At 40.6% G+C, this 18,329-nt stretch overlaps 1 protein-coding gene across 1 annotated transcript in view; it reads right to left on the bottom strand.

Annotated features, from left to right (window-relative positions):
* LOC133641831 (chromatin remodeling regulator CECR2) overlaps positions 1 to 18,329 on the bottom strand; it is a 76,464-nt gene that overhangs the window by 2,362 nt on the left and 55,773 nt on the right. Inside the window, exons 8-18 of the mRNA XM_062035878.1 lie at positions 15,776 to 15,865; positions 15,527 to 15,677; positions 14,722 to 14,851; positions 14,584 to 14,621; positions 14,420 to 14,511; positions 12,874 to 13,000; positions 11,911 to 12,275; positions 11,684 to 11,833; positions 10,587 to 11,391; positions 5,294 to 7,145; positions 2,578 to 2,648 (exon numbers count right to left, since the gene is read on the bottom strand). Of these exons, the coding sequence (XP_061891862.1) occupies positions 2,597 to 2,648; positions 5,294 to 7,145; positions 10,587 to 11,391; positions 11,684 to 11,833; positions 11,911 to 12,275; positions 12,874 to 13,000; positions 14,420 to 14,511; positions 14,584 to 14,621; positions 14,722 to 14,851; positions 15,527 to 15,677; positions 15,776 to 15,865 (3,852 nt within the window). The 3' untranslated portion in view covers positions 2,578 to 2,596. The remainder of the gene's footprint in view (positions 1 to 2,577; positions 2,649 to 5,293; positions 7,146 to 10,586; positions 11,392 to 11,683; positions 11,834 to 11,910; positions 12,276 to 12,873; positions 13,001 to 14,419; positions 14,512 to 14,583; positions 14,622 to 14,721; positions 14,852 to 15,526; positions 15,678 to 15,775; positions 15,866 to 18,329) is intronic.

The following is an 18,329-nucleotide window of genomic DNA, read 5'->3' on the forward strand; positions in this document are numbered from 1 at the left end:
AAGAGCCAGCAACTACACAACAGCTAAACAAACAATAGCACACAAGCTCGACATACGTAATAAATGTCCTTAATTGAACAATGTTAGTCTATAATACCACATTTGTCAATAAAACAATTACCCGTATTTTCCGCACCATAAGCCGCACCTAAAAACCACAAATTTTCTCAAAAGCTGACAGTGCGGCTTATAACCTGGTGCGCTTTATATATGGATTAATATTAATATTTATTTTCATAAAGTTTAGGTCTCGCAACTACGGTAAACAGCCGCCATCTTTTTTCCCCGTAGAAGAGGAAGCGCTTCTTCTACGGTAAGCAACCGCCCCCATAGAAGAGGAAGCGCTTCTTCTTCTACTGTAAGCAACCGCCAAGGTGAGCACCCGCCCCCGTAGAAGAAGAAGCGCGCGGATATTAACGTTTCATTTCATTTGTGTGTTTCTGTAAAGACCACAAAATGGCTCCTGCTAAGAGACACGCGTACAAGGTTCCACTGACTTTTGATATTCCTGTGAACCGCACTGTGGATACAACGGGAGCACGTACGGTGAATATCCGTTAGCTTGCCATGCTAACGGCCAGAAACTTCCACCCATGGTGATATTCAAAAGGAAGACCTTGCCAAAAGAGAACTTTCCAGCCGGCGTCATCATAAAAGCTAACTCGAAGGGATGGATGGATGAAGAAAAGATGAGCGAAGAGACCGGGTGACTTTTTTCACACAGCTCCGTCCCTGTTGATCTACGACTGCATGCGCGTCCACATCACAGATGGTGTCAAAAAACAAGTGAAGCACACCGAAGAAGAAGAAGAATTTGAGGGATTTGTGGATGAGTAATAACTTCAGAACGTGAGCTTTAAATGTTTATTTTGTGTGTTGTGTGAAATTAACGTTCGAGCAACATTGAGTTATTGATGTTGCTATTGCTCTGCACTATTTTGAGTGTTACTATTTTTGTGATTGCACATTTGCACATTACATTTTGGGAGTGAACAGAGTTGTTAGAACGCTGGTTTGTAATATATTATTAAAGTTTGACTGACCTATGTGACTGTTTTTTTGACATTCCCTTTAGCGCAGCGTAGGTGCGGCTAATAACACGGGGCGGCTAATAGGTAAACAAAGTTTTGAAATATGCCATTCATTGAAAGTGCGGCTAATAACACGGGGCGGCTTATGGCGCGGAAAATACGGTAAGTATCAAATAGTTATCCAGTAACAAACATGTCCGCCTCTTTCATCTTACTGTGGCATGAGCTAAACTTAAAAAAACTCAACTTACCACTTCACTTTAACTTAAAGACAGCATAAGCCCTTTCCAGATGGTTAATAATAAATAGGTTAGTGTTTTTCATATTTAACATTGTTCTGAATAATTTCACATGATCAAGCCTTTTCTTACATTCCACACTACAAAAAATAAAAGTACCGCATTTTCCAGACAACAAATGGCTCCTTTTTTCCTTATGCTTTAAACCATGCGGCTTATTAATCGATGTGGCTAATTTAGGGATTTTTCTTCGCTAACGGCAATGTTTTGTATTCAACAAATAGTTTTCACGAAACCCAAGCAGGGACACTGAAAAGGAGCCATCTTTTGGACGAGTTGGTTCACTGCAGGTGCTGAGAGGGAACGTCACGTAACAGTATTTCCTTCTGGACACTGAAAAGGAGCCATCTTTTGGACGAGTTGGTTCACTGCAGGTGCTGAGAGGGAACGTCACGTAACAGTATTTCCTTCTGGACACTGAAAAGGAGCCATCTTTTGGACGAGTTGGTTCACTGCAGGTGCTGCGAGGGAACGTCACGTAACAGTATTTCCTTCTGGTAAGGGCTTTGAACCGGAAAGTACAAGTGTCGTTCTGTCATCTAGTCGACTATAGCGTTTCTACTCATATGGTTTCTTCATTCATCTCTAAAAGGAACCTTTGTATGTCTTACAATATAAAACAATTAATACTTAATAAACCGTCCCATGTGTAATGTGTGTATTTCGTGCAGATTTGTACGTGCTATCGTAATGTAATCAAGCTAGCGTTGATAGCATTAGCTAATATGCTAACACATTTACGCGTGTATGATGGTAGTATTATAACTTACAATAGCATTCTTTTTGTATTGTTTCAGTTTCACAAACTCCTCAGTAAATTAACCAAAACGTCAACGTGGAGTTATTGTCTGTTTAGCTGATTGGAGAGCTAGCTTCCGCAGCTAGTGGGTCCATGACGATGATTGTTAGATCAGTCGTTTTAACAGTGTTACAGGCACTGTTTGGAAACAATTAAGGCATGTAATAAACATTTACAAAATCTGTGTAAATAAATAATAATTTCACAATATATATATGCGGCTTATAGTTCGGTGCGTCTAATAAAGGAGAACAAAATTATTCCAAAATTTAGTGGGTGCGCTCTATAGTTCGGACAATACGGTAAGTAGGATTTGTGCTGTTATTGTATCAGATCAGTATTTGTTTTTTAGGATCCAATATTAGTATTGTATCATAAGTGAAACATTTGTATTGGGACACCCCTATTATAACAGTAATGTGCAGTGTAGTATGATCAAATTACTCACTGTAACAACGTAACGTATTTTACACTCCTTGTTTGTTGCTTGAGCCGCCGGGTGCAGTCATCATCTGTTGCCTGTCGGACAGTGAACAATACATTTTATCACAATGTTACTCGAATCTTCACTTACATTATTAACTGTGCCTTCAAAAACATAATTGTCAGAAAACGGCTAAACATTTGTGGAGTAAATTCTGTAAATGAGCTAGTTACATATCAATGTTTCCTAGATGATCATTTATTTGGGGTGGCCCGCCACAGATAAATCTGGACCCCCTCTACTAGATTTGGCACTACAGGTAAAGAATTATCGGTTCTTATTTATACATTTGACTTTTAAAGTGTCACTTTCGCTTCCTGTTTTGCTTATGTTACAATTGGCACTTGCCATTGAGGCAAAATTCATTGCTGATCTGAGTTTTTTGACACTAAGAAAAATATTTAAAACATCAAAGACATCTCCTAATTGTGTGTGACGTTTTATTGATGTTCTGTTATCATTATAGTCAGAATGTGCGGTGTGTGTGTGTGTGTGTGTGTGTGTGTGTGTGTGTGTGTGTGTGTGTGTGTGTGTGTGTGTGTGTGTGTGTGTGTGTGGCAAAGCATCAGACTGCCAAACTAATTTGCTATTATGGCGAATCTGCATGTTAATTTAAGACTATTGTTTAATCAACACTTGTATACAACTAGATGAGGCAATTCCTGAAGGAATTGCGTGTGAATGCTCCATTGCTGACGTTGAACTGAAATGCTGACAGAATGTACTCTTAATGTAAGAATAGTTTGAATGATTTGAATGTTGAAGAGTTTGAATTTCCAGGAAAAACGTAATTTGGTTTGGAACTTGGGAAAGTGTTAGTTGGATGAGTGTAATGTGTTGATGTTGGAATGGTTTGAATAGGTTGAAAATGTGGGAATTGTGCAACTTGGAAAAATGTCCCATTCATTTCAATAGGAACTTCCTGGAAATTTTGGGGTTTTAGGAACCGCAGGATTTTTTTGAAAATGATTAGGAGCATGAATGTCCTAAATGAGCTGAATTGGTTGGTGTTGGAATTGTTTAAATTGGTCAAGAAATGTTGTAGTAGTAACACTTTATAATTGAAAAATGGTATTAAGGAATTCACGGAATTTTTTTATAATTGTTATAAATGATAAATGGGTTATACTTGTATAGCGCTTTTCTACCTTCAAGGTACTCAAAGCGCTTTGACAGTATTTCCACATTTACCCATTCACACACTGATGGAGGGAGCTGCCATGCAAGGCGCTAACCAGCACCCATCAGAGGCAAAGGGTGAAGTGTCTTGCCCAAGGACACAACGGACATGACTAGGAAGGTAGAAGGTGGGAATTGAACCCCAGTAACCAGCAACACTCCGATTGCTGGCACAGCCACTGTACCAACTTCGCCACGCCGTCCCTAAATTGTTGAAGGAGAGCACACAATTTTGAACAGGCTGAATATTTTGGAGTTGGAATGGTTTGAATCGGATGAAAAATGTGGGAATTGTGGAACTTTGAAAAATGTCCCATTAATTTCAATGGGAATTTCATGGAAATATGGGAATTTCGGGACAAGGAGGAATTTTTTGGAAAATGTTAAAAGACTTGAATGTTCCGAATGAGTTGAAATGGTTGGTGTTACAATTTTTCAAATCAGTCGAGAAATGTTGAAGTAGTAACATTTTTCATTGAAAAATGGTATTAAGGAATTCCAGGAATTTCGGGAAAACCGGGAATTTTTCCACCTTAAAAAACAATGTCGTTTTTTGTCGTGATGAAGAGGAATGTTTGGATGGTGAAACGGTTAAAGTGGGTTGAAAAATGTGGAAGGAGTAGTCACCAGAGAAAAGGGTCAAAAAAAGGGTTTGGAAAAAAAGGGAATTCCTGGAATTTGTTCGAACTTGGAAAAATTATAGTTTGAATGTCCAGGATGAATGGGATATGTTGAAGGTGGAATGGGTTGAATCGGTTGAAAAATGTGGAAATGGTGGAAGTTGGAAAAATGGCCAATTCATTTTTGAATGGGAAAAATGTCCCGGAAAACATGGAATTCTGGGAAATTTTGGAATTTTTGGAATTTGTCAAGGTAAAGCCCGCGATTCCCGAATAGGCTTAACAGTTTTGAAGTTGGAACGGTTTGAATCGGATGAAACATTTTGAATGTAGATCGCGGCAAAATCTGGAGGAGAAGAAATTGTGTGAATGTTCCAAAGCATTCACACAATTATATTTGCCATGATTGTATTAAGTTTCACTTGATGTGCATACTAGATACAGACACCAAATGTATTTCATTAGATGACAGAATAAAATAATTTGAGGATTTCAGATACTAAACTTAAGTATATTGCGTCCGTTGGCCAATTATGTAAAATTAGACAATAGCATCATCTACAGCCGCCCTGGAATGCAGTACCACAGAGCAATTGTAGGGGTGTCTTAAAATTGTCGACTATTCAATTCGCAGTAGTCTGATTTGACTATATACCTCGCAGTTGACACATTTGCTTACTTTTAGGGATATCCACTAGCTGTGAGCCAAAAAACTAACAAAAACTAAAAATACGATGCCATAGGTTTTGCCCATTGTTGACGGTAAAATCCAAAGGATCAGATTCAAGTTCAACTATAAAAATTCTGGGTTAAGACAGTTCTACTGTACAGCATGTTCACTGAAATGGGAAAACAATTCAGCATATCAAAACTGTGTTTACCCCGGGTGCAGGAAGTGTTCGGACGCCAAGCCTCTCTGCTGTATCATCATGCCCTGAAAGTGTCCACCAGAGCGCGGGTATATGGACAAGCGCATCTGACCGGGGGAGATAGGCAGCTGCTGGGGCCGCTGGAGAGCCTCCATTAGGTGTGGATGAGGTCGCTGTGCAGTATAACGTCCTGGATCTGGGTATGGGGCCCGAGTGTAAAGGATTCCGTTTCCAACTCTGTTGCCTTGAGACACCAAGTGAGATGGAGGAGCACCACCTGGCTGTAATCCAGGGTGAATGGTGCGAGGGTCGTACATGAAGCCAGAGGGCATTTGTGGCTGCGTGCTACAATGGCGGGCGGCAGCGTTGTGGCAATCCAGGTCCAGGATTTCTTTAGGACTTTCAGGTCGCTCCATGCTTCCCCTGGAATGACTGCACTTTTCTGGGCTATCACCACCACTGCTTTCATGCTGTCGGTCTTCCAAGCCTCCAGGGAGGAGCCCGGCTTCAGTCACGGCTCCAGGGGACACCAAACTAACACCAGTTGAGCCCTCAGAGCCCGCCGATGACACGCGACTCTCACTGGCCTGGCCGTTGCCTTTGGCACTGCACACAGGAAGGTAGGCAGCTGGTGGCATTGACTGCTGAGGCTGATAATGAGACCGCTGCCAGTCCTCTGGCCGGGAGTAATAGTGTTCCTGCTGGAATGGATGATTCATGTACATGCTGGCCTGAGCCTGGCGGTGCTGATGGCCAGGCATGTGATAGGAATAAGCATTTCTTTGATGCTGGTGATAGCTGGGGTGGTCTTGGGTATTGTGGAGGGTGTTGAGGGTCGGGTTGTGATATGGATGGTGAGCAGAATGAGAGACAGGCCTGGTCATGTTTGTCTGGCTGTACTGTAAATGTGGAAGATTGTCTATGGTGTACATGGCTCCATTTACCTGTCCTTGGCAGTGAGGAGGCATGGGTGTATTGTGAGAAAGTGCAAGACTCCTGTCTGCTTGCATACCTGGGTTACCAATGACCATCTGGGTTTTAAGCGTGTTGGGACTAAAGACCTGCTGTTTGTAAGCAGTATTTGAAGGTCCAAATTGTATCAAATGTTGACCTTTGGAGTCCAGCCTACTTGTGGGCTCACAGGGTCTTTGATCTCCATGTTCTGCAGGGCTGGGCTGGGCCGGTAAGTGTAGTGTAGGGTGGCTGGGTGGCAGAGAGGTTAGTGGAGCTGGTTGAGGAAGTCCAGGCTGGGCTCCTTGCAAGGCACCATGTGGCATAGAGCTGCTCTGTGTAGGACATTGTGAGGAGTCGCTTTGGGTGACAAGATGAGGAGATTGCAGTTGTGCAGTGTTTTGACTCTGGACCCTTGAGGGAGAGTTAGAACAATGGCTTCGGGGTGCCCTATTTGAATATGTTTCTTGGGTTGAATGTCGCTGATGTAAATTTGGGTGGCGTGGTGAGTTGTTTTCAGAAATGGTCATTAAGGATGGTGACACGCTTGGGTGGAGTGCAGGACTTTGGGTCTTTTGTTGAGGATTACTCTGTGCGAGCTGAGCTGCGTTGTGTGTGATGGGATCTGCGGAATTGGTATTGCTTGCGTTGAAGTGCGAGGGCAGAGAGGCGGAAGCATTATTTTGGCGTTGGCTATCTACTTTATGTTCAGGGTACTCTGCTCCACTGTGTGCAAGTTTATCTCCTTGCACATTTTCCTGAGGACGACTAAAGTCAGGGTCACAGGGGCTGTGCAATTCCTGTGCTGGACCACTGTGGAGCTCTGTGAGTTTTGGAATGGACGGGTGTTCCTGGTTAAATAAAATTGTGCTGTCTGGTGAAGTTTCATTTGAAAGGGGTTGAACAGGTGTGCCTGTTAAAACAGAATAATGAAAAGGACATTAGTCTAAAAAGATAGAAATGCATGATAGTAGACAATCACAATCTACAACAAATTCAAGTTTGTGAGTGTCTCAAGACCTGGTACAGTGTGCTGTTGTACATTTTCAACTGCAAGTTATGTTATAGAGTTTTAGAAACTGAGCTACTTTACGGGTACAGACAGAGTAATACCAAACTGGAAGCCCATCAGCTTCATACACACTTCTAAAAACACATTTGCCCAGTTTACATTTATTGCTATTATTATTGATACATTATATTTATTTATATGCAGGAAGCAACTCGATTATTGATTTCTTACAATAATAATCAAATGATTTAACAATGTAGAAAACTAATTTCAAGCAATACATGTCCCGTTTACACGAGCTAACAATTTAACAAATCATGAACTATTTTGCATTGTGTTGTAGTGCTAATCAAAAGCGGGAACTTGAAGTGCCATTATGAGACCCAACACAAATCTTTTGAGAAGTATCAACAGAAGTCTGAAGCACGTGCACAAAAAACAAGGTTAGAGCTCTGTATGAACATGTACAAGAGTCGCAACACATTCATTTACAGCACAGCAACATGCAAATGAGTGTTCACTCAGGCTCGGGTTTTGAGGCACTCAGGTGGAAGGCAGCGTACATCCTGGACAAGTCGGCACCACATAAACCATCTCCCAGAAAACATTATTTAAAGCCAGCGAAGCTAAACATCAATTTGTGAGGTATTTATATTATTAAAAGTGAAATTGTTAGTTCTGAGAAACAACATTTTCAAACTGAAATAAAAACATGTCCACTGTGGAGGACCCTGCTTCTCATAAAGTAAAAGTTAGACACGAAGCTGAATATTATTGTTTTACACTGGATGATTACATTGTCACTTTAAAGATTTGCTTGAAACAGTCGATGTTCCTGCACAATTCGTTGTACTTAAAAGTGTTTTTTTAGTAATAAATATGATTAGAACATTCGAGCATTATGTTTGTGTTTAATTACAGACAGAGTGTTTATCCTAAACACCTATGCCACTTCATTTTACACACTATAACATTTTGTAGTCTTTTTTTTTTTTAAATATATATACCACAATAATATTGTACCTTGGCATTAATACTGTGATAATATCGTGCCGTGAGATTTTGATACCGTTACATCCCAACTGTTAGAAGATACTGCAATAGTTAACAGGATGCAATTGTGCTTAGAATAATCTTGCACGGAACATTCTGCTTTTATTGAACGTGACCCTGTGCCTGTGAATGTGTTTGTGTGAATGTGTTTCTGTGTGTGTGTGTGCGCAACCCTCCCTGTCCACTGTCGTAAAAGTCAGGCTCATCATGACGTAATTAGTGTTCAATCAGCGTTGTGCCGCCTCCTCCTTACACAGCTGGAAGTGGAGTCCAGAACGCAACATTCCCCACGTGTACATGGGCAAAATGTATTTAATCTGATCATAATTCAGATTACAGTGTTAATGTGTATGTACATGCACCCTGAAAAAACTGATCCGGTTATGATGTGTATTTCCATGCATCACACCTTAAATCGCAGTACTGTATTTTGACTTGAGGAACACATACCGTCAACAAAAATCCGAGAAGAAGAAGCAGTGACTTACGCTGTACATGGCTCTGTGTATTTCTGCTTGTCCAACGTTGTCACGTTATTCATTCATCAATTATTTCTTCTGTTCGCTACATTTGTTTTACCTCTCTTTTTGAAATGGAGCTGTTCTGTGCCCTCAATGTTGTGATCTGTACGGGTTGCCGCGCTTCTTCATGTTACGACATTTTGTGTACGTATCAAAGGTTAGCAGTTAGCTCTGGGAGTAGTTGTAAGGCTGTGAATAAACAACACGTTGAGACGACAACCGGATCCTTACTTTTGTATTTGCTAGTCTGTTTTAGAGAAACAAACTAGTCTGTTTTAGAGCAACAAACTCAACAATGCTATTTCTGTACAGGTTGAATGAGGGGAGACAGCAGCAAGACAATTGCTTCATTCCGAGATGATACAATTCAGACCCCCCTATACCACAAAGTATGGCTGACATCACAGACATGCGAAGTAAGGATAATTTCGACCCAAATTTCAAAAGACATGTTTTCATGAGCTTCAATCTGAAGGACTATCGACATAAACCACCCGTCTGGATCAGAATACAATTTTGATCCAAACATGTGTGATCAGGTCAGAATACTCTGAGTGGTATGTTTACATGAAGCATTTTAAAAGCCGGTTAGGCTTTTTAATCCAATCAATTGTGTCCATGTGCACATAGCTATTGAGAGGGAGCTGCAACTTCACTGATTGATGCAGCTCAACTTGTGGTGGTGGGTGCGGTAATCCTGTCATGAATGCAGACTATGTCCCGACTGTGAGAATAAACACACCTACTAATTTAATCATAGAAATGTTTTACTTTTTTTTAATATCTTAACATTTTTGAATCAGACATTTTGTTTATGAGTTTTCTCTGATTCAACTCCTCAGATATAACATGCATTAAAAAACTCTGTAGACACTTTTTGTTAAAATAATGTTTTACTTTTTGAATGAAAAAATTTTGTTCCTGAAATAATAGATGCGTTTAATGTGTTGGTACACATTATTTTACAGTACATCAAATTCAAACTGCACTGTAATGTACTTTCATTAAATACAAGCTACAGTATTTGAGTTTAAAAAAAAACTCCACAATCTAGGTCAAAGCTTGCCGTTTCCCAAACTACTGGTGAGAAGCAGTGATGTATACAATTAAAGAATACAAATATAGTATATGTTAACTTGAAAAAAGTCTCATACTAGTCAGTACACCACTGATACTTTTACTGCAGAATGACGTTTGTGATGAAAAGCGAATTAACAAAAGAACTTTGAGAGGAAAACAAGTTCTCTTTACCCCCACAAACGTATCGAAAAACAAGCAAAACTGTGGCCCTAAAACCGAGGTACGGACCGTCAGCTGTTAGCATATATTATTACCTTGATCAAATGTAGCGGAAATGTTTGTTACAAGACATTTCAGCAGAAAATAGTAGGGATGCAACGGTACCCTGTATAATCCTGCACAGGACAGACAATCACTCTTTAATTATAATTTAAAATTATTTTTTTTTAAATGTGATATTATTCATGATCGAATGATATGAAAAAATTATTGTGATAATCTGTTTGCCATATCACCCAGCCCTACTTGAAAGAACACAAATTAAATGCAATTTATTTTGTAACACAAAAGCAAACAGTAGGCCATGTGTCTGTGCTGATGAATATTTAATTTTTCACTTACTGTGGGAAATTATTTCAAATAGAAAAAAATGTACTGCCTCAATTGTCTCAATGAGATGAGGGACTGCAAAATGTAAATTTGCTTTCGGGTTCCACAAGCATTAAAAAAAAATAAAGATCTGATCTACCTTGTGGTTGTGTGTCTGTCTGTGGGGAAGCCTGGCTGTCTGGCCCATTGTCTCTGGCAGGACACAGCAGCTGAACCTCAGGAGCAGAGGGAGGCTGCTGAGAGGGGTGAGTTGGGATGCTGCCAAATCCTGACGGGGGCCTTGGCTGCTGAAAGTGGCTCATGTGCTGATGGGGGGAACCAGCAGGGGGTCCAGAAGAGGCTGACAGCTGCTGCAAAGCCAGCATCTCCGGACTTTCCAGCATAGAAGCCAGCCGTGTTTTGCAAGAGGAGTCTGAGTGGCTTAAGGGGGGTCGTCGTGGCATGGGCCCCGAGGAGCTCACCAGTGAAGACATTTGGCATTGGGCATTGGGAGTAGGATGGGGATATCCAGCAGCTTCTGGCCATTGTTTATGTTCCATTGGGGATGGGTCTCCGCCACAGTTTAAGTTGTGCTGGTTGACCACGTTAAGGTCAGGCATGTGCATTCCACTGGGTCTCTCTGCATGCTGGTTATTCATACTAGTCCACATGTTGGACAACACCATACTAGAAGGTCTCACTCCAGTGTAGTTTTGCTGCAAAGGTCCTTCGAGTCCTGATAATCGGTTACCCATTGGGTTCATTGTGAGGCCCTCTGGACGGTGATGTGATGGGTATATACTGGCTTCGGGAGGAGGTCTAAGTTGAAGGGCCATTGGACGGGGGCCCAGAGATGGGCCATGGGTTGGACCCATGTAAGGATGCTGTTGCTGGTGAGGAGACTGGTTAGCATCAGGTCCCATTGTATACCTTTGGCCCATGTGAGGTCCTTCAACCATGCGATGCTGAAGGGAAAACAAAGAGGGTAAAGTTTAAAAAAAATGTAATCTGTTCATAATGTTATTTTTTATTACTGGTAATAAAATACATAATACCTAATTATGAATGGATTCTACAAAAAACTAATTTTTTCTAAAATTGTTTTAAAAGACTGAGACCCTTATAAAGATCAGAGAACATTGAACAGCTGGGACTACCCCTAAATGATTTAAACCCTAACCACATTCATCTCTTTAGGGAAAAATCATACTTAAAAAAAGTTAATGGCAATATATGTGTACTTGGTGGGCTTTATACCTGCATGTTGAAGTTGGGTGGCAAATGGTTAAAGTTGGAGTCTCCATGCCTTGAAATGTGACCTGTGTAGGCAAAGCGAGGATCCATGCCCAGTCTATGAGCATACATGTGTGGACCATGAGGACCAGGAGGCCCAGGAGGACGATGTAACTGGTCAGATAAAAATGAATTTGAAATTGCAGTTTTCAATGAAGTGAAAATATTAAAAACATTGGATTAATACATACATGCTGGTACATTCCCCTGATGTGTCCTTCTTGATTGTGGTGTTGGCTCAGGTTGTAGGAGTGAGGTGGACGGTTACCCCAATTAGATGTCGGAAGTAGTCGTACCAACTTACTAACCTGGTTCTCTGATGGCATTTTGCCTTTGCCTTCTACGCCATTTCGTTTACGCTGGACCTCCTCAGTGGCTTTGATCAAACTTTCCGGTCCCAAATGTTTACTGCTACGGTTGCGCTTTTTCTCCTTGCGCTCCTTGTCTTCTCTGCTGATGTGAAATTCTTCATCTGTGTCACCATCCTCTGATGGCAAGTGTTTTAATAGTGCTCGGTTAAAACAGCGCTCGAGAGACTCTGCCATCACAGTGTACTCTGGGGAGAAGCAGACATTGTAATCAGCTGGGATGATTCCATTATTCTTTATGACAGAACCTGTTCACTCCCTCCAAACACATGTAGTACATCTATTATAATCATTACCTACAAGATGCACACTCCTTTTAGATATATACACCACCATACACTGTTTGTATACAGAGACATTGCTCTGAGCCCAGCATTGACCGCCTGAATAGGTCAGAGGGCATATGTTGACCCCTGTTCCTTCTACACTATTCCTCCACCCTGGTCTCCCATCACAACTCTCCTCCCCCCGTCCCTGGGGAAAGTATTCAGTTGAATGGAGAGCTTTAGACAGAGGTCTTAAGGGCTGGAATGTTTCTACGGCACTGCAGGGCTCAGATCCTCCAGAGCACTGCTCAATCACTCCTCATTAATCACTGTCAGAACTGCCCCGGCCCCAACGAAGCAGTTAGCTTGTCCCTCTTTCTTTTGCTTTGTCGTGCCCACCCTCCTGCTCACACCTTCTATTCTGTCAAATCCACGTACTAAATTGATGTTGACTCCCTGGTCACTTGGACTGGAGCCAGTGTCTGTTTGTGTGGGTGTGTGAAGAAATGTTTTCGCTTACCACTGTCTTCTCCATTGTACTCAATGCAATTTTCAAACATGAGCTTCACGTCAGAAATAAACCCCTCCTTGGAAACATACTCTCCTTCATTGAATTTCCTTTCAATAGTAGAAAGGTCCATGGGAGCCTGAAGAGATTGAAAAACATTTTAAAGAAAAAACTGGGAGGAATTTGTTAATAGCATCCAGTGTTTCCCATAAACTGCCAAGATACCTGTGGTGGTGGGGGCGTGGCTATGGGTGTGGCTATGGGCGTGGTCACCATGACATCATCAAATAATTTGCATAATTTACTACAATGATATGATTTTCTCTAAAAAGGCTCAAAAAATATATACTTACTAATCAATAATAACAGTTTTGTTTTAAACGTCCATCCATCATCCATCCATCCATTTTACAATATAATTACAACACTTTATGTACATATTTATATACAGATTTGAACTATAAGTTATTCACTGAAATATATTTATTAATTGTGGTTCTTACAAAGAATATATGTTATAAAATATAAAAGCTAAAATGTCTCTTAAAGCTCTGCCCCTTTAATTAGTGCATACTAAATAATTTAACTTTAGCCTACTACTACAACCATATTATTTACCAGCAACATAAAGTGAAACAGAGGCAGGTGTCCTGCCACAGTCAGTAACAAATAAACAGAAAACAGTAGTGGTGGTAGATAGACACAGAGCTTCATCAAACATCTGATCCACTGAACAAAGAGCTCACTGACAAAGCTTACCCTAAATTACTATAACAATCTACAAGGTTAATGTAGGTTGCTTCTCTTTCTTCCCCTCCATTTTTCTGCATTCTTTCGTATCTCAAGTTATCATTACATACAGGTATATGTATTGTTGCATTTGAACAACTGTATTGTTGATAATAGAGGTAAAGTATTGGTATTGTTCATTATCAATAGCGCTATTTCTATTGGTATTTGTATTGCTCCATTTGTAGTGTAATAATGCTCATTGTCATTTCTGTATTGTGTTTTATTTTCGCTAACTGCTTATTTGCTATTACCTTTACCATCATATTTGTACATGTCGTATTTGCTGATGTTGCTCTATTGTTGTTGTTGTTGTGTTTGCTGTTGTTGTTTTTGTCTCTCTGTCTAATCTCCCTCTTGTCCCCACAATTTCCCCCTCTGTCTTCTTTTTTCTCTCTTTCTATCCCCTCCTGCTACGGCCCGGCTGCACCAAATGATAATATAAATACATTTAATAAAGTCAAATACAAATAAGGCAACAAGAGAAGTATCCTACACTTCTCTTTTGTAAAGTAAATTTGAACAGCCGATGTGGGCATCTACATCAACTATATGATTTGCCTGAGAAGCTGGACTGGACAAAAAAAAAAAAATTATTATTATTTTTTATTTTTTTTTATTTTTAATTTTTATTTGTGGCGGACGTAATTCTTTCGTGGCGGGCCGCCACAAAAAAATGAATGTGTGGGAAACACTGGCATCTTTAAATGTTTAGACCGCAACACTGATAAGTTTCACTCAATCATCAACTAGGACCTTGTGTTTGTACCTGGATGATGTCATGGTAATTGGGGGCATAGGAGTCATCCACAGGTTCTAAGAAAGGCCAGGCATCTTTATGAGCTTTCAAAGCCTCCAGCACTAGAAAATGAAGACCAGGTCAGATATGACAACAAACATTCACGGACATTACATAACTCAGAAGGTTTTTACCTTTGTATAACCCTGTGTAGTCATCTTCCATGTCGTAGCTGAAATGTAGAACAAAATACATTTTACAACGACTCAACCAAAAACGATTCAAGATGAATACAGATTAAACATTTCATGGGGTTTTGAAGAGGCTCCTACAATTCTTTAGTTCTCCGTGTTCTGAGGACTGGTGAAGAAGGCTCTAAATTCAAAAGTTCTGGTGGAAGGTCTTTTCCCTGTGACAGTAGCCAGGCCTTTTCCTCTCGCATTTTTCGCCTTCTTGCCCGCTCTGAAAGACACATCAGAGATGTTATGTATGGTCATATTTCTCTGCCTCTGACTAAGGTTTTAGATTAGTGTTTATAGATGCAAATGCTCAACACTCAGGCTGTCAGGAAAGACAGTAACACTGGTCTTTGCAGTAAGACCAAGGAACAATTCATCAGTTTTCTTTGGCCCAGTTGATCAAAAGACCTAAACAGCAAAGCGAGTGAACATGTATCACTTCTTTTAACTTTTAACATGAAAAGGCCCCCTGCCATGTGTATTAAAGATGTTAGAGGGTGGGGCCTACATTTGCAATCCAAGTCTTGCCGTTCATCTATGTAACATTAATTAAGCTGCTCTACTGAAACAAGGTCAGCGTTTCATTAACCCTTGACAGATGACATCAGAGGGTGAAATAGAAGTGATGAAGGTGTTCAGTCTCAGTGTAAATTATAGGCCTACAAATGTAATGGAGAAAGTAGAGACGTAGATGTGAATACAGGGTGCCCTCGATCAATATGTTGGAAGAAAGCACGACTACCTAGATTGCTGATGAAAGAATGTGAAATTATTGCTACAAATTGTCAGGTATACGTAATTTGGAATCTTTCTGCTTGGTACCCATTCATGTTAACTTGGTGCTGGGAACTTTTTAAAACAAATCGCTAAGGCTTCTGCTGTGTTCCGTCTATTGTACCCTCCACAGCTTTGATCTTTTCCATCTTCTCTCGCTGTCTTTCTTCCTGCTGAAGCCTTTCCTCCTCTTGCCGCTGCTCGGCCAGCAGGACCTGCCTGTCCAGCTCTTCATCTTTTCTCTTCTCTAACTCCACAGTGGCCGCCACATTGTCCTGAATACAAAAGACAGTCACATCAGCTCTCCACTCACATGTGGGCAGCAAGAAACATAACTTTGTACTAAAAGTATGTTGCACTCCTGTGCAAGTACCTCATCCGCCTGGTTTAAGTGTTTTTCAGTGAACCTTTCTGATGTACGGAATGGAGTTGGATCTTCAAGCTTCTGTTTCTGCTCACGCTCCTGAAACAAAGAGTCAAACGGTCAAGACGTAATCTTATGACTGCATTTGAAGAACATAAATCAGTTAGGCTGCCGTCTCTGACACGCTCCACCAACGGACTCAAACTCCTTTGTCCCTGCCACAATACAGCTCTACAAAGCATCACTTGGAGGTTGAAGTACGTCACAGCCACAGCCACATTAGGACTTAATTGAAAGACACTATGAATACCATCCAGCACTTGTTCCATGTTGCACCTGTACATCCTTGCGCACACCGTCATATTTTACCTTTCATATCTGACCTCTTAAATATTTCAACACCTGTTTTACGTTCTTAAAAAATACCTACGCATTTTAAATATTGTGCACAGTTAATGGCTATCATTTTCTCATTTGCATCAAAAAAGTATCTATTAAAAAATTAGGACTGTCAAAAAGTTTCCAGATGTTGGCAGCAGCAGAGTTGCCATTTCCGTGTATTACAAGCGACTTTGGGTTTGATGTTTTCTAAAGTCGCCTGCAAAGTTTGTGAGTTGCGGGTTGCGGTTTTTGGGCTTGTTTTTTAATGTGTAGTTGCTCATTTGGGCTTGCTTTTCTGTCCACACAATAAAGCAAAACATGACCTTGAGCTGTTAAAAAAAAATTAGGACTGTCAAAGTTAACGCGATAACGTGTTAACAAAAGTTTCCTTTAATGACACTACTCTTTAGTACATACCATAGTGGTGGAAAAGTGGCAGTGTTTCAGCTGATGTTGAGTCACAAAACAAAATGGAGAGCAGGAAAGGACAAAAAAAGCTATATTGAATTGCAGGTTTAGCTTCAAAACTCTGGCAGGTCTCTCGCTACAAGACCAAAGTTATTTCCAGCCACAGTTGCTGTGGGCTGAGTTATCGCCGGAGTTCCCAGATACTAGCAGCAGCAGCGGTGCCATTTTTGTGTATTATAAGCGACTTTGGGCTTGTTTTTTTCTAAAGTCGCCTGCAGAGTTGTGAGTTGCTGGTTATGTTTTTTGGGCTTATTTTTGCATGTGTGGTTGCTTATTTGGGCTTGCTTTTCTGTCTACACAATAAAGCAAAACTTGACTCCAGGTGGAAAATGCACTTTGTGTGTCTGTGAAAGGGTGTGTCATTTTTGTTTTGAGCTGTTTTAAAAAAATAAAATAAAAAAGACAAACATTTGCATAAATCAAACACATTGTCCACTCCCATTTTGGGTGTACGTTTTAAGAAGATACACTAACTAAAGATAAAAACCTCCATCTGTGATTAGTCGTGATTAACTTACACAATAATTCTGGAAATGTGATCAATCGTGATAAAATGTTTGAATCTTTTGGCAGCGCTATTTTAAATCGATCAAAAAAGTATTTCAATTTACGACTTCTATGATGAATCACATAGTATGAGGATAAACCAGTAACCAATCTTGTCAGCAACTGATTGAGCTTTCAGGATAGACACGCAGCCACACACACACCCACACAAACACACACAGACTAACTGTGAGGCCCTGGAGATATTGGGTGAAGGAGCCGTGAGTATTGAGAGGTCAATGGCTTTGCCTCCCCTCCCCCAGGTCCCCCTTCTCTCTTCTGCTGCCAACATTCCCTCACATCTCCCTGGGGGTGACAGCAAAGCTTTACCAGTCAAAAAGTCAAACTCTGTTTTCCAGACAAGGAGGAGGGGGAGGTGAACCTCTACACATCATGTCTAAATCTTTGGCACGCGTCATTTTTAGACAGACTTGTCAAAATCCTGACACATTGATACATACATTGTCCCTTTCAAATTGTATACAAAGTAAAGTCTTCCACATTTCTACGCATTTATTAATTTCCCATTGACCTCATTAAGTAATACTTCAAAATAAAATTCAACCATATGAACGTGAACAGACAGACGCACAAATTTCTCTTTAAGGCCATTTAGATATTGCTACTTAATAATACAGCTAAACCTAGTGATCTAGTGTGCCCACTTGTGTACCATCCCAAAATGTTATTGGCTCTTGATACTGTCAGTCAAGCAGTTGCTACCCTGTGTTCCTTCACCAACCAGATTCAAAAATAAAACACAGCATTTGTTTTGTTATGAGAAAAATACATTTAAAACAAAAAAGCTTTTAATGTGAAGTTTTACAAACAGGATGTGACAGGTGACGACTGCAGGTAAAACACTCCCACGGAGTTCGCATACATTGTGATTGAAGTGTGGCAGCCTCAGGTTAAGAATAGATTGCGTTGGCCATACTTGCGGTATTCATTTGTAAACACATTGCTGCTGAACATTCATCCTGTGATACTCATAATGCTGGCGACATGTGCTATTTCAACTGCCACAAAAAGTGGGAGAGACAAAACTAGCTTTTATCGAATTCCTAAGAGTATTTCCGTAAACGGCGAAGGCGAGCATGGATTGCTGCAATCAACCAAAGTGTGACGTGCTATGAAGACTTTGTGTTTGTCCAGATCATTTCATACG

Source organism: Entelurus aequoreus, linkage group LG24 (genome assembly GCF_033978785.1).
Source record: "Entelurus aequoreus isolate RoL-2023_Sb linkage group LG24, RoL_Eaeq_v1.1, whole genome shotgun sequence".
In the NCBI taxonomy this organism is placed as follows: Eukaryota; Metazoa; Chordata; class Actinopteri; order Syngnathiformes; family Syngnathidae; genus Entelurus; species Entelurus aequoreus.